Genomic DNA, 15,483 nt, shown 5'->3' on the forward strand with positions numbered 1-15,483 from the left:
AACACAAAATTGGATAGTTTCTCCATTTATTGCACCAGTGACATCAAGATAACATAGGTTGAGTAGATTTTCCATATTTGAAGGTAGCTTCTCAAGGCTGTGACACTTTTTTAATAAAAGCTATAAAGGGTATTTATTTACTCGAGCAATTTTTTAATCACGGTTTGAGAAAAATAGAAGTATCGTAAATGTTTTAAATCCCCGATAAAATCAAGCAACACTGTGATATGATACCCTCTTAAAGAAAACATCCTTAACCATCTCAAATGTCACAACAAAGCATATCTTATGATCATTTCATAGTCTCAATGGCAAAAAGCTCCTTAAACGTTGCCCTTTAGAAAGGCCCACAAACCTTGTGATGCCATCATAACAATTAGCAAAATAAGATCAGTAGCCAGCGTGCTTTGAAATTTGTTGATTACCCTCGATCTTGAAGCATAGTTATCCAGCAACTGATTGAGCCAAATCATTATTTGCAAAAGGGACCTTGACACTAAATCTCTAAAGTACTTGTGACCTACTTCTTCAATGCCTTGTTTATCTTGTGCTTCTTACTAGAAAGCCTTGTGCCCTCCATAACAAGATTAAGTCTTCCTCATTGAATAGCCCTTAAGAAGAATGGGGTAGTACGCAAAACATCGCTTCAAATGCAGAGGAACATGATGGTAACTCAATTGAGGAACTGGAATTATACCTGTAAGGCCCAATATTTTCCCGGGCCTGTAAACCAAAAATAAACCAGTAAAAAAAATAAAAACCTAAAACCAAATCGGCCCAAATGGCCCAACACCAGAAAACCCAAATCAGAAACGGAAAACTCCTAGGGTTTCCAGAAGATCTAGGCACCGCAGGCTCTACCCTCGCACGAACCGCACCTTCGAGCCGCTCCCCTCACGTGAGCCTCTGTACCCTCTGCATCTGCCACGCACCCGCGCACCTTTGTACCCGTACCTGCAAATACACACACACAAGAGCAGCGAAGAAAATAACAGAAAAGAACAAATAGCAGTAAAAAATAAGGGATTTTAAGTTTTTTATTTTTTTTCTGGCTATATAAAAGCCAAACACGCATATTGTATGAGGTACGCACATTGAAATATAAAAAAAGAATTAAGAAAAAGAAAGAAATCAGACTTTGGAGGTGATTTCGAGTTTTTTCCTTCTTTTCTCTGGTTGTTTTATTATTTTCAGATTCTTTTCTTCTTTTCTTTTTATCTATTGCTTGCGAAAGGGAAATGAAATGAGGGTAAAAGATCTTACCTTTGTTGTGAAGCCGAATCCTCGTCCTCTTCGTCGTAATCAGAGATCGGGTGTGGGATCGGGGGGCCTTTGAGTGGCTGTGTCTGAAACGGCGCAACTTCTAAGGGAAGGGGTTAAGTTTTTTTAGGGTTTATTTCTATTAAGGTTAAGCATTATAAGACTTGATATTGGTTTAAGGAGAGTTTTGAAAACGTCACCGTTTATGGCCCGCTTTAATGGCTTTGAAACGGTGCCGTCTTAGGTTGCAACCCGATGACCTGACCCAACCCAAGCATGGCAAGATCCGCGCATTTTGGTCTAGGAGGGAATATTTCGCCTTTGGTCCTCCTGATTTGTTTCATTGTTTTAATTTGGTTCTTTTATTTTTCGAATTTGCCCCGTTTGTTTTCAATTTTATTGTTTTAATCCCTTTAAAACGCAGTGTTTGAAAGTTTTGGATAATTTCCTCATTAGCCCTCCAGGTTACGCGCATCTTGCAAGATTGTCCTCTATTTTAATTTATTTTTTGTTTTTTTAATTCTGTTTTAGATTATAATTTAATCCTTTGTATTTTTTTACTAAGTAAATTTAACATTAGTTTTTTTTTACTATTTTTCGTTATTACTGTTATTTTATTATATATTACTATTATTTTTAGTATTATAGATTGCTATCATATTTATTTATATATTCATTTATTCTTCAAATGTATATATATTATTTTACTACATATTATTTTAAAATTATTTTTATATAGTTTTATTCCAAATTGTTTTATATAATAATTATTTTAAAATCATCCTATACTATTTACCTTAAATCAATTTATATTAGCTATTTAAAGCTCATTTTCATATAATATTTATTTATTTATTTTTACCTATTTAAATCATTTTCCATATCTTGTTTTAGACTCTAGTTCATTTTTTTTATTGCAACTATATGCATATATTATTATACTATTATATACATTAAATTCTCCGTTTTATATATGATATTTATCTAAATAAATATATATTATTTTATATCATTTATTCTTAATTTTCTTAATTTTCGATTATTTCAAATTTTCTTACTTATTATTTGTTTTAAATATTTTATATTGTTAATATATCAATAATTTTCAATTTCTTTTCTTTCATGCCATCTTTTAGTTATTTCAAAACTTATACATGAGATTTGTGTTTGTGTCAATTCTCTTGCTTTTTAGGTTTTACTAGTTTTTAAATATGGATGATAGTAGTTGTATAATGTATAATATAGGTTTGTTGCCCTTATGTATGTTGTCTTGTTTATTTGTATTTTATTGATTCTTTGTTGCTCATTAGCTTGTATTTAGCTTACGATTTTTTTTCTTTTCACAATCTACATTGTAATCCTCTTGTGTTTTATTTGTCAAAAAGATTACCTTCTAATCAAATATTAAAATCGTTTTATTCAAAGGTTTTCAAGAAAATGTAATACTCGGTATTTGGGATCTTCGAGAGGATTGAGTCTTAACGTATTGTGTTCTAATTTTCCTTGTAGAATCTAAATAATCGAGATTTTTTTTTAAATCAAAACTTAAATAAAAGCTCATTCTCGGGAATTCGATACGTCGTGTCCTAATGTATTGGACATGACATGTTGATTCCTCGAGATGAGAATTTTTAAAATAATAATAAAGGCAATATTCGATATTTAGGAATTTTGTGAAATTGAGCCCTAACTTACTGGGTTTTGATTTCCTCATTTGACCCAAATAATCGGATATCCTTCTCAAAATGCATAGGTTTTTTAAAGTCAAGAGATAAATTTAATTTTGAGAATTTAAAATGTTGCATTCTAACTTACTGAGTGTGACGGTTTATTTCTTTAAAATAAGTGAATCTCATCGTCCAATTCATTTTACTCAAATTTTATTTTCAAGGGATCGTATCTTAAAATCTTTTCAAAAATTCGACACTAAGACATTAAACAATCGATTTGGTATTAATTTTGGGAGTTACGAGAGTGCTAACCTTTCCTCGTGCGTAACCGACTCCCAGACCTATTTTCTCAAATCTCGCAGACCTAAAATCTATTTTTAATAGTGAACCGATCATACCTTAATAAAAAATCGGTAGCGACTCTCATCTTTATTTTTAAAGTTGATCACTATTTTTTTCAAAATTTAAAAGTGGTTTCGAAAATACGACAATGAATTCTGACAGCTTCCATATCTCACTCTCTGCTATATCTTTCCCAGCAAAAAGATCAAGACTTGTGCGCAATAGACCACCAAGGGTTTTGGCAGTCAAAGGAAAACCATTCCTTTTTCTCACTATTTCCAAAGCAACTTAAAGTCCCTTGCTCCTGACTTATGCTGAGCAAATACAGACTATCATCAAATGACAAGATTATTGGACAAAATAAATTAGCGAATAAATATAAATAAATAAATTTTATATTTATATAAAAAAACAGCAGATTTAAACATTAATAAATATTAATAATATATTTTTAATATTTATTACATTACTAATGTATTTTTTAATTTCACAAATTAAAAAATTATTATGTGTTTAATTATATATATGGGTTTGATTAATTTTTCGTAATTTATAAAGCTCATTTAAAAGATTACTCAATATCCAAGATAAAGATAAAACCGAGTCAAATATTTATTTTTAATACATTATAAGACACTAAATTATTATCACTTTAACAGTAAATTCATGATTGTCCGCTATCTATTTTTCACATGGCCACAGTGGAAAAGCTAATTTGAATGAATCTTTCAAAAGAAATCCGGGTAAACCAACGTGCGAAAAACAAAACATAATTCTTTGGTTAAACTATACCTAAAGTCATCAAATTATTAAAAATTTTATATTTTAGTCATTCAACTTTAAAAAATTATAAAATAATTATTAAATTATTCGAATTTTTTTATTTAAATTATTGAGATGTTGAAATGATTAGTTTATGGTCCTTTTTGTTCACAATCAAAAACTTTCATTTATCTTCTCTTTTTATAAAATAGCCTTAAATGTCGCAAATTGTAAACCAAAAGTGTGTTTGTTTGGAGGAAAATGTTTTCTAGAAAACATTTTCATTCATTTCCGGTGTTTGTTTTGTGTAAAATGATTTCCATAGGAAAACATTTTACAAACACGGGTAAAATCCAAAGCAAAATTTTGGAAATTGTCTTACCGATTTCTAATCCGTAAGACATTTTCCCTTTCTCCTTTCTCTTCTAAGCAATCTTCTTTCTCTTCTAAGCAAATCTTCTTCCACATCCTCTGCCTTCTCATCTCCGTTCGTCACCTCACCTCACCATCTCCGTCCGTCATCTCCGTCAACCGTCGGCCTTACTTGTATTTTAAAGAAACCTTAAAAAATTAGCAGCCACAGTCAAGAAAAGAAGACCCAGAAGCAGTGGTTCTCTCTCTGTCATCAACAGGTATTTTTTCTGTTTAATTCTTTTAAAAATCCAAATTGTTTGTTGAAGCTTCCATTGTTGAATATTCCAGAAAACATTTTTTCTGTTTAATTTTCACTGATTTGATTGGTGGATCGGGTCTGGTTCCAGAAAACAAATTCTTAGCCTAGTAACAACCCATGATCGATGACAGTTTTTGTCGCCGCATCTAAAGAAACCAAAAGGAGAATCAGAGAGCTAGGTAAAAGGGAGTTTGTGTGTTGTAGTTTTTTTAACTTAATTTCATCTTTCAAGTGTTTAAGTTTATTATACATTCTTATTTTTCATTGTGTTGGATTGATTTAAAAGGGAGTTTGTGTGTTGTAGTTTTTTTTTTCTTTTTCCCTTCTGAATTTCTTTGCTTTGATGTTTTTATTTTGTTATGTTTGAGATGATGACTGTTGGAATCATTTACAGATAAAGAGTCTTACAGACGACAGATTCTGATTCTGTTAGTGCCAAAAACGATGCCGCTTTGTCTGATTCACCCGAGTTAACTGACTTACCCAACGGAGGTGCTTTCCAGAGGATTCATGCTTGGAGGGAATTCAAGTATGGGGAGAATAAGGAAAGTGCTGAGGATGCTAAAAGTGGGGCTGAAGTTGGTGTTTTGAGTACTGATTCAATGACTAAGTTGGGGGAGTCAGAAATGCAGAAGAAGGGGCAGAAGGTGGAGGTGGAGATGGTGCACCCATGGCCTGAGTGGATAGAATTGATGGAGAGATTAGTGCAGCAAAATTACTTTGACCATAAAAGAAGAGATGATGAGAAAATGGTGGAAGACTTGGGATTTGATATGACTAATGTTGTTGAGGAAGTCAAGGATGATGCTGGAATTGATTTTAAGGACTACAAGACTGTGCAAACTGCTTGTATCAATTCTGGAAAGGATCGATTTAATACATTGAGGTTTGTATGTCAGCTATGTTATTTGGTTTATAATGATTGGCATTGTATGTATAATGAAATGATTCTGTTTAGATTGTAGTGCTATGTTGCATAGAGATAAGTTTACCTGAATTCGAGTTTGGTTTGGAAGATTATTGGCATAAATATATACTTGTTACAATTTAATGTTGGTCCCTCTTTAGCAGTCTTCTGCTTCTTTGGCTGAATTAATATGTTCAATTTATGAAAAAATTGTTTATGGAAGGACTTATTTTGAACCACTTATTTTGATTAGTGTTAATGGCCTGCATGAAAAAATTCATGATGCACCATTGTATACATTTGATCCATGGCCTGCATGTAGCAACTAGCTATACTTCAGCGAGTTCAAAATTCTAAAGATAACTTGTATAACCTTTTTGCGAATAATGACTACAGGTTCGTCTGATTGAGGGAATAATTGATCAAGTTGAGGGAACAATTCATGTCTCTTAGGTGCAGCCACGAGTTTTGGGGATTCCACAGATCAAATCCTTACGTGACTGATTGGATAACTGGACGGGAAAAGTACATAATATGCTTGGTTATCAATTGAGGCTGAAACACCTGATCTCGTTACATCATGAATTTTTTTCTCTAATTCCTTTCTGCCATTGTAACAATTTTGTTATTTGAAAAGGGTAAGAAAAAGGGAAAGTGAAATGATGAGCAATGAGGATAGAGATAAGCGTTTGTCATTTGCGGGTAGAGCCATCTTTGTATGATTCATTTAGTAGGTATTGTTTGATCCTTAAATCTCTGTTTTGAAAGGAGCGGCTCATGTACTAAACTTGTAACTTTTTGGCATTTGTTGGATCTACAATGGCACTGAAATGCCTAAGGACATGGCTAACACTGCAAACACCAACCTTATCTTTCATTTTGTATTGGGATTTTTCATTAGATACAATCAGATATGATCCACTTTTGTGGATGAAAGTGCATTTTCATTTCAGATTAGATATTTTTCTATATGTTCTATATATTGTTCGGCTTCAATACATTACTAGACAAGCTGCTGCTACTTAGTTATTTAATTACAAATATGTTGATTAGTTTTTACCATTTACATGTGATGTGAATGAATCTTATAGGATTATTGTCAATCTTGAACAATTAAACCATTTGATTGATATATTTAATTTGATTTATTTATTTATAAATAAATCATTGCAATATATGTAAAAATAATTTAAAATATAAAAATTTATTAATATATATGTAAAAACAATTTAATATATGTAAAAATAACTTTTCCGGAAAATATTTTCAGGAAATCTGTCAAACAGCAGAAAACATTTTACACAGATTCAATCAAACACCAGAAAATATTTTCCAGTAAATCATTTTACAGAAAAGTAAAACATTTTCCAGAAATCATTTTCCAGAAAACATTTTACAACCAATCAAACAGACCCCAAAACTTAAATGACTTTTTTTTTTATCTCTAATAATGGCTCAAAAAATATGTTCTTTCTTTTTCTTTTCTTTTTTCATTTTCGCCCCCTCACCAAGTCATTTAAAAATCGAAATGTCGTAATCAAAATTAAAGCATTAGATATTTTGGCCATTGGATCAGTCGGTCATTCAGATACGCACTGTCTCATAGCTTTGTAGTTGAAAAAGGCTAATAGAAGGGGAACAAAAAAAGGAACATTGAAAGTGAAGCAGCGATGAGTTCAGCTTCTTCAGTACTTGTCGCTTCTTCATCGTTTCTATATTGGATTCGTAAGCCTTCCCCTTTTAAATTCTCCAAATTCCCTTCAACTCCTCCCGTTACTCCGTCGTCTCCGAAGTGTTACCGTGTGGTGTGCCGTGGTGGGTCCCCTCAACCGGCATCGTTCCCCGATCTCAGCTTCGCCTTGCATGATGCTCTCGAATCTACTGGAATCGATACCTCTCATGCTAGAGTAACTACTACTACTCTCTCTCTCTCTCTCTCTCTGTTCTTACATAATCTTTGATTTTTTTTTTCAGTTTTAGGATATGACTTAATTGTAAAGATTGTCTAATTATAGCAATTTTGCTCGAATCTTTTACTTTCAGTTTGGAAACATGATATGATTCGAGTTAGTGTCCATGACTATGATGGAAATTTCCTCTCTCTTTTTTCCTGACAAATCTTAATCGAATTGTGTTCTATAATTCTAAATTTGGAGAGGTTTTGATGTGAATTGAGCCTCCTTAGTACGATTGAAGAATTTCAATTATGGCAATTTGATCCTTTTTTATGGATTATATTGGTATGATACCATTTTTTTTAGTTATAAATAATTATGTTATCTGTCAGGAATTGATGTACTTATGGCGATTTTGTGCTTGGTGACCTCAATATGCTTGGTTTAAAATTCAATTACTCAAGTTTTAGTTTGTTCAATTTAATTTTGTTCAAGTGAAGTGAAAAAAGCGTGCAAAATAAAATAAAATCGTTTTGGAAAGTTTGTAGTGGTTTTAAATACAGGTCTGAAAGGTGCACTACAACACTTTCGATTCAAATTAATTTTTTATCTTGGGGAGGATGGTACTTCGAAAGTATGTCCTGGTTTTATATTCGAGTCCAATGGGATTTTGTTACCAAAAAAATCAAATAATAATTGAGAGCTTAAGTGCAATGAGAATTTTAGTCATATGTTAATCTAACATTGTTTTTTTTTTAAATTGATTTTTTGAACAGGAGGCGAGGAAGAGTTTTGTTTCGCAGATTAAAAAATTATCTGATATCGAGAGAGAAACAAGTATTTGCATAAATAGATGTGTTGATCTGGGGAGAACATCTCTTTTTATAGCAGCAGAGGATGATTCTCTCATTTCACACTCTTCCGTTCCTCTGCCGGTGGATGCATTCCTCGAAAGATTGGATGATCTCTCAATGGGCTACTGCTCCCACTATAACTCAGCATGTAGGTCGTCAAGGGAGAATTTTTTGGAGAGCTTAGAAAAATATCTATATGTCAAAAAGGTACTATCTAGTTTTTACTCTTTTGAGTTCAAGGAATTATGCAACATTTATGTAATGAATTTTCTTCTTCAGTAAATCTCAGATTTGCAGAATGTGTCATAATGACCATTGGAACGGTGTAGCCTCTCTGTGCTTCACTGGTTGTATATATGAGATGTTACATTTTGTCTCCTTTAGTTACTAATTGATCAAATTCTTTGAACTTCAGTAACTTGGTTGCTTAACTATTTACTTAATCTTTTTTCTTTTTCTAATTGGTCAATCCATTCACTTCTTCTAAGGGCTTCCGAAGATCTACTGCCAATAATCAAGCAGAGCCACAAGCCCTTGATCTTCACTCGGTATGAAATTTGCCTTCTAGTGTATGACTCTATACTCTTTTCAGAAGGGTGTACCATTTTGTAGTGTTTGTTTTGTTAAATAATCTTATGTTTGAGCAGGTTTTGACACATCGTTCGGGTTCTGCTGTAATGCTTTCACTGATACATTCAGAGATTCTGAAAATGCTTCGCTTGTGGGGCCTTCTGGATTTCGATGTTGAGATTTTTTTTCCACATGATCCTCATGGTCTTCCTAGAGCCTATGATAAGCAAAAGAGCAAAGAGTCTGATCAGCCACACATAATGACCGTACAAATGCTATTGGAGGAGGTGACTTTTATACTCGTGAACTTTTTTATGTTCTTTACTTCTTACTATTTTAATATTAAATCCTGGCTGAAATGAGAAAATAAAACAAATTCTAGTTATTTATTTTTCCAATAAGTTTTTATTGCATCTTTGTCTTGTGCTTTTTTAGTTTTCTTATTTGATATCAAATAATCAGACACAGACAGAAGGAACGTGAGTAGAAAAAATGTATATCAGCTTCCTACAGTACAAAGAACCAAAGAATCCAAAATGTTAAATGATTGCAAACAATTTAATTAATTCTCCCCTTTCCCTTTTGCAAGTCTCTTCCCCTGTGTTTCATGTGAAGCTAAAGGTGGGATTTTGAGATTTCAACATCTATTTAACTAAGGTCTTAACTGGCATGCAAATTTGGTATACACTTTGTTTTTAATCTATATGAAAAGTTCCAACATGACATCCCTTGTATGGGTAAGGTAATCTTTTTCTTTTTTTGGGTATTTGTGGGAGATTTATCTTCAATACATTCAAACTTTGACCTTTTTATTTAATCTATTTCTGGTATGGATATTCCATTTTCTCCTCATTTTGTAATCTTTTACCTTTGGTTTTTGTTATCTGTTTTCTTCTCAGATAGTTTCATGATTGCAGATTTTAAGAAATTTAAAGGATGCTTTCTGGCCATTTCAACGTGGTGCTGCTGATAGTTTATTCTTAAGGGCAGCAAATGCTGCTAACTGTATAGATAAATTTAATGGCTTTGAAGATAGGTATTTTATCTATATTTCAATTCAATCTGTATTTAGATGTTATTTTGGAGTTCTAGGTTATGATTTCACATTTATTTCATACAGTGGCTATCAGCTTGCATCTACAAAGGCTGCTCAACGTAGGCTAGATTGGGGTGTCTGGACCAGTGTTCATTTTGGGGATATGAGGCGTGCTTTATCTGGTATGATTAGATGGTGTTGCATGAGTAAATTCTTTTTTATTTTAGCTATCACACATCAAGATCAATAAATGTAAAGATAATTGAAACTTATTATCGTGCGTTCCTTCTCTCGTTCTCATTCCTTGCAACAGAAAGGGTTCAGAAAATTATTTGCACTATTTCCAGTTTTAGCATTCGGTCTTCCTTCTTTTTCTTGTCAGTTCAAAGCTTTTTCTTTCAGCAATCAAGCTCATTAACCTTTTTCTCCGCTTTTGAATTTCCTTTCTCAAACCTGCTTTAGGTAAAATTTCGTCTTCTTTTTGCTCATGAAGTTGTATGGCCCAATGCATTTCTGATGTAATGTCAAGGTTTATGTGCTTCTATTATGATGAAATTGTTACCATATTTCCAGCATGTGAACGCCTTATTCTTCTAAGGACCGATCCGAAGGAAATGAGAGATTATAGCATTCTCCTCTATCATTGTGGATTGTATGAGCAGGCTCTGAAATTTCTCAAATTGTATCAAGACATGAAGGTAAGTTTCATGGTACACCTTAATATGCAACTTCGAACTCTGTTTTTAAGAATTGGGACAAACATGTTTAGTGAACTATTTTCAGAGTTCTTCCGCACAAAATCCGTCAACAGATCCAGTTAGCAACCTAGAAGAAGATGCTGTGAAGAAATTGATTGTACGTCTCAATCTCATTGCAATGGAGGAAGGTTGGACCCGGCCATGGTATGTCAGAAATTATCTTGGCAATAACTCTGAGCCATGGTAAGACCTTCATACATTTTCCTGTGGCGTTTTAAATTTCAACATTTCCTTCTCCGAGATGGATAGTCAACTTAAGAGCAAGTTTACAGAAAATGAGTTCTCATGTCCATTAACTGTGCAGTTTAGGATCATAACACGAGCCTGCACGTAGCATAAGACAGATTGATCCGTCCTTAGGATTCGACCTAGGCATTTTGCAAAATGATGAAATTAGGTAATAGATAATTGCATTTGGCCTAGCTTTTTAACATATGGTTAATTTAGTATACGAGTTTTTTAGGCTGCCTTAGTAGTATTATCTTATCCCTGTACAGCAACAAAGATTTGGTTTTGGGTTTACCTTAAATGGTTGTAAATGATTGTTATTTGAACCTGTTGTGTATTGAAGAGAGTATAAAAATAGAAAATATGAATACACCACAAGCTATTTTGGTTTGCTTAGCCATTGTAGAGTTGAGTTTAAGGAATTTGAGTATTCTAATGCTTCACTCAAATAACTTTTATTTTCAAATTTATATTTTGTATTCTTTTATTACAATTGTAAATTCTCAATGTAAGAATCAAAGCACAAATAATTTTTTATTTTTCAGATTTTAAAATTCAGGTCTAAGGGTTAACAATAATAAAATTATTTTGTTAAATTCAGGTTTAACATGTCATTTTTTGTAGTGACATTGTTACCAAGCGATTTCTTTTTTAATTTCAAAATATCACAGAACAATTGAAAAGTTTCAATTTTTTGGAATTAATTATTGAAGGTGAATCATTCCTCCAATTAGAATATTTATCTTACTAAAAAGCTTATGATATTTTATCTCAAAATAATTTTATACCATTTTCTAAATCTATTTATAATCTCTCTTTAATATCTGCAGGGTAAATGTCAGTAAAATTGATTTAATCAAATTAATGATCAATATATGATGTAATTATTTAGTTAATTAATATGAAATACTTATTTCAAGTAAGAGTTTAATTACATTTTAAAAGTATTTTAATGGCATTCCTACCGGTAATCAGGCTTCAGGCTTAATCAACAAGTATTTGAGATGAGGATCTTGAATTTTGTTTGTAAATACTTAGACGAAATCCGTTTTAAGTTAATTCATTTCTTTTGATGAAAGGAATTAAAATATTTTTTTTATATTTATAGATAGAATTCTTATCCGATATAAATTAATGATGTGTAAAAATAAAAATTGAAGTAATGTATTATAAAATTAAAAAATATTGACCTTGAATCATGGGAGTGAAGTAAAATGACAAAAATCGAGGGTTTGACGAATTCACAAAATAGAAGGATTAATCATTGAACTCGCTTAAGTGAATACCTTGAACCTCCAATAATAAACCAAGGTTAGGCTCATTTTAAAAATGGGTCTATCGTTTTTTTTAAGTTGACTTTTTTGTTATATTTTTTTACCAATATTTGTTCTTATTAATTTAATGATTTTATTTCATGTTAAATCATAAAATTATAGATAAATTTTGATTTAACATGTAATTTAGTGTGCGAATTTTAAAATAATGTATTCATATATATGAAACTTCTATTTTTTTTTCAATTGTATACATAAGAAATAAAAACATCTATTTGTTTTATATTGGATAAATAAAATTATTTATGCATACAAAATCTGTAAGCCAAAATTGTGTTGTATCGATAATTATATTAGTAATTGTGAAAACTGAATTAAACCAAAACTATGATGAAATGTCACTGTATAACCTCCCCTTCAATTAGGCGGGAGCAATTGTTACACCTCGCTGTGATCGCCCAAACAACTAAGTCTATAAACAGTATGAGGGGACCCCTCGTAAGAGCCCCTTAGCTTATAACTTGCTTGACAAGTGAAACCACTTATTAATTGCCACATTATATCTCAACTACCACATCTCATATGAAATGACCCAAGGCACATCATAGTACCATTCTACCTAAGTTTATAGCCCCAAGCTTCTCTCCCTTGACTCACCAATAAAAACCTAACACCTGACACCTTGAGACAAGAGACGCCAAGTATACAAGGCCTAGGGCCTAAGGATGAGAGACAAGCTATCTCCATCTCATTTTCTCCCAACCTACCTCAAGTCTCTTCCTCTCCTCCTTCCCTCCTACTTTGACCATATTATTTGGCAACTCTCCGCCCTGTCCCAAACAGGGTGAACCACCCATCTCCACCACCTACCCATCCTTGTATCAACACAATCCATAAAGATTATTTCTTTTAGGGTTCATGGCTTCCCTTTCCAACAGTGTCTTCTCTAAAGTTCAAAGATTTATTCTCTCTCTATAAATACAATGTCTCTTACCAATACACTCAAAACTTATTAATAGTTCCTTCATATTATATTATAAATCATATTTTAATTGTTTTTCATATAATAAAATCATATATATAACTACATATAAAAGGAAAGCCCTAATGGTCTTCTTTTGTTGACATGTGTACCACCAATTGTGCACATTTTTTACATTATAAAAATGGTTAGATTTCAATTTTGATCCTTCTATTATGCATAAATTTGATATTTTATTATCTAAACTTTAGTTTCTAATATAATTTGGTCTTTATAATTTTATAATATTATTAGTTAGTCTAAATAGTTAACATCAATAACTTTTCAATTAAAATGTTGCTAAATTATATATAACTTAAATGTTGTAAGGTTCTTAGATATTGACACGCAGCTTCTCATTTTTTTTGTGTTTGTCTTTTTTTTTCACATTATAAGACAATGGTCAAATTTCAGGTTAACCCATATATTATATTGAATTTAAGATTTAATTTATATACTTCAATTTTTGGCATAATTTGGTTCTTCTATTTTCATAATGTTATCAGTTAATCTAAATAGTTAATATTGTTAACTATTTTCAATCCAAATGCTAATGTTAATTTTTCTTAAGAGCACTAATCCCCAAAAAAAAAATTTGAATGGTATTTTTAAGAAAAAAATTCACTTTAACATTTCAAGTTTATTTTTTATTACATGATTACTAAGTAAATTACAGTTAATTAGTAACAATTTTTATTTTGGGTGTTAAGTACTTTAATCCATCATACAATGAAACATTCACTTTTATTTTTTTTTTGGGTAATTCAATAAAATATTTAATTAAATCTTGATAATTTTGAACATTATATGGTTATAAGATACATACATAGTTGAAATTAAACTATAACATGTATAAATGAAAAAGAAAGTCCATTTTTTTTATATAATTATTGTTTCTAATGTATAATAATGAATATTTAAGAGATAAATAAAATTTATAATTTTCCTAAGAGCACAAAATAAGAAAACATAAAAGAAATAAGTGGGACCATTAGTTGAGAAAGGAAAGAGTGTGAAATAAACTGCAAAATATTGTCACCATCAAAGAAAAAGAAAGGTAACTTGGTCCACTAATATGCCTACCCCTAGGGGGTCTATAGGGGATATAGGGATGTAGAATTTTGGCTAAAATTCTTTAGATTGGTCCATAACCAATATTAAATTTGTGGTCTCCCTAATCAACCTAACAAAACCCTAGTGATGTCCAATTTGTTCACCTAATTCTCAATTTACTCCCTTTTTTCCCTCAAGATCTACTATTTGTTATAATGAAAGGCATTTGGTTATGTAATGATGTTGAGATTAATGGAAGTGTGGTTATGCATCAATATTCCACTCAAAGCAATGCCCAAAATAATGAGTCGTCTTTATTCATTATTACTTGTAATCAATTCGATTAATGGGTGTTTCTAAAATAATATTATTTTTAATTAATTACTATTACCATTTAACTTGGAAGTTGTATCTTGATGTTTCCTTAAACTTTTCTAATTTTTATTTGTAATACTAGAGGCATTTACAAATTAATTTATTCGAAAATTAAAAAACATGGAGAAAATGAAGAGAGAAGGTTAGATAAGACAAGTATAGAGCGTAGAAGTAGGAATGACGGGTTGTGTCAGATTTGATTAGTTAGCAGTGAAAAGCCTCTTTCTCCCAAAACATCTTTAACTGTTTCTTCACCGACTTTCAGTTTGCTTCTGCTTCAGCTTTTCGCATCTCTTTCCTTTTCTTTCTCCTTTTTAACTTTTACCATTTCCACTCCTAAACTTTCAATTGTGTGTTGGAATATTTTTAAATATTTATAGTATTCCAATAATTATAAATAAATGTGTGTAATTAATCAAAAGATAAAACTTTTGGTCATTGGTCAAAAGTTATATCATTTGATTTTTTAAAAAAGAATTATAACTATTCAAAAAATATTATTTGAATAGTTACAAAATTAAATGAATAATTATTATTATTATTTATTTATTCATAAAGACACCTATTGAAAGATGTCTCTATGAAGAGACATGAAAATTCCTATAAATAGGAATGAGATTTCATTTGGAAATCATATCAACAAATTCTAATATTATTTCTTCTCTTCCTTCATTTTCTAATATTATTAGATTATTCTATAAAGTATTGCTGCAGAAATCCTTTGTAGAAATTGAGTTTTTGTTATACATTACTCAGTGCATAGTGGACTATTCTCGTCAGTGCAAAACGCAAATAGTCATTGGCT

The 15,483-nt window shown here is 31.2% G+C and overlaps 1 protein-coding gene and 1 long non-coding RNA gene across 2 annotated transcripts; one reads left to right on the forward strand and one right to left on the reverse strand.

Annotated features, from left to right (window-relative positions):
* Window positions 1-228: 228 nt before the first annotated feature.
* Window positions 229-1,854, reverse strand: LOC107915148 (uncharacterized). The gene is made up of 2 exons (XR_001689206.2): window positions 1,264-1,854; window positions 229-954 (listed from the first exon to the last, which is right to left on the reverse strand). It is a non-coding gene; the product is annotated as an uncharacterized lncRNA (long non-coding RNA).
* A 5,231-nt stretch (window positions 1,855-7,085) lies between these two features.
* Window positions 7,086-11,351, forward strand: LOC107915149 (uncharacterized). The gene is made up of 8 exons (XM_016844303.2): window positions 7,086-7,521; window positions 8,286-8,570; window positions 8,852-8,911; window positions 9,011-9,220; window positions 9,851-9,969; window positions 10,054-10,151; window positions 10,543-10,667; window positions 10,753-11,351. The coding sequence occupies exons 1-8, from the start codon at window positions 7,285-7,287 to the stop codon at window positions 10,912-10,914; spliced, it is 1,296 nt and encodes a 431-aa protein (XP_016699792.1). The 5' UTR covers window positions 7,086-7,284; the 3' UTR covers window positions 10,915-11,351.
* The last annotated feature ends 4,132 nt before the right edge of the window (window positions 11,352-15,483 follow it).

The sequence above is a fragment of the Gossypium hirsutum genome, chromosome D10 (genome assembly GCF_007990345.1).
Source record: "Gossypium hirsutum isolate 1008001.06 chromosome D10, Gossypium_hirsutum_v2.1, whole genome shotgun sequence".
NCBI classification, from domain to species: domain Eukaryota; kingdom Viridiplantae; phylum Streptophyta; class Magnoliopsida; order Malvales; family Malvaceae; genus Gossypium; species Gossypium hirsutum.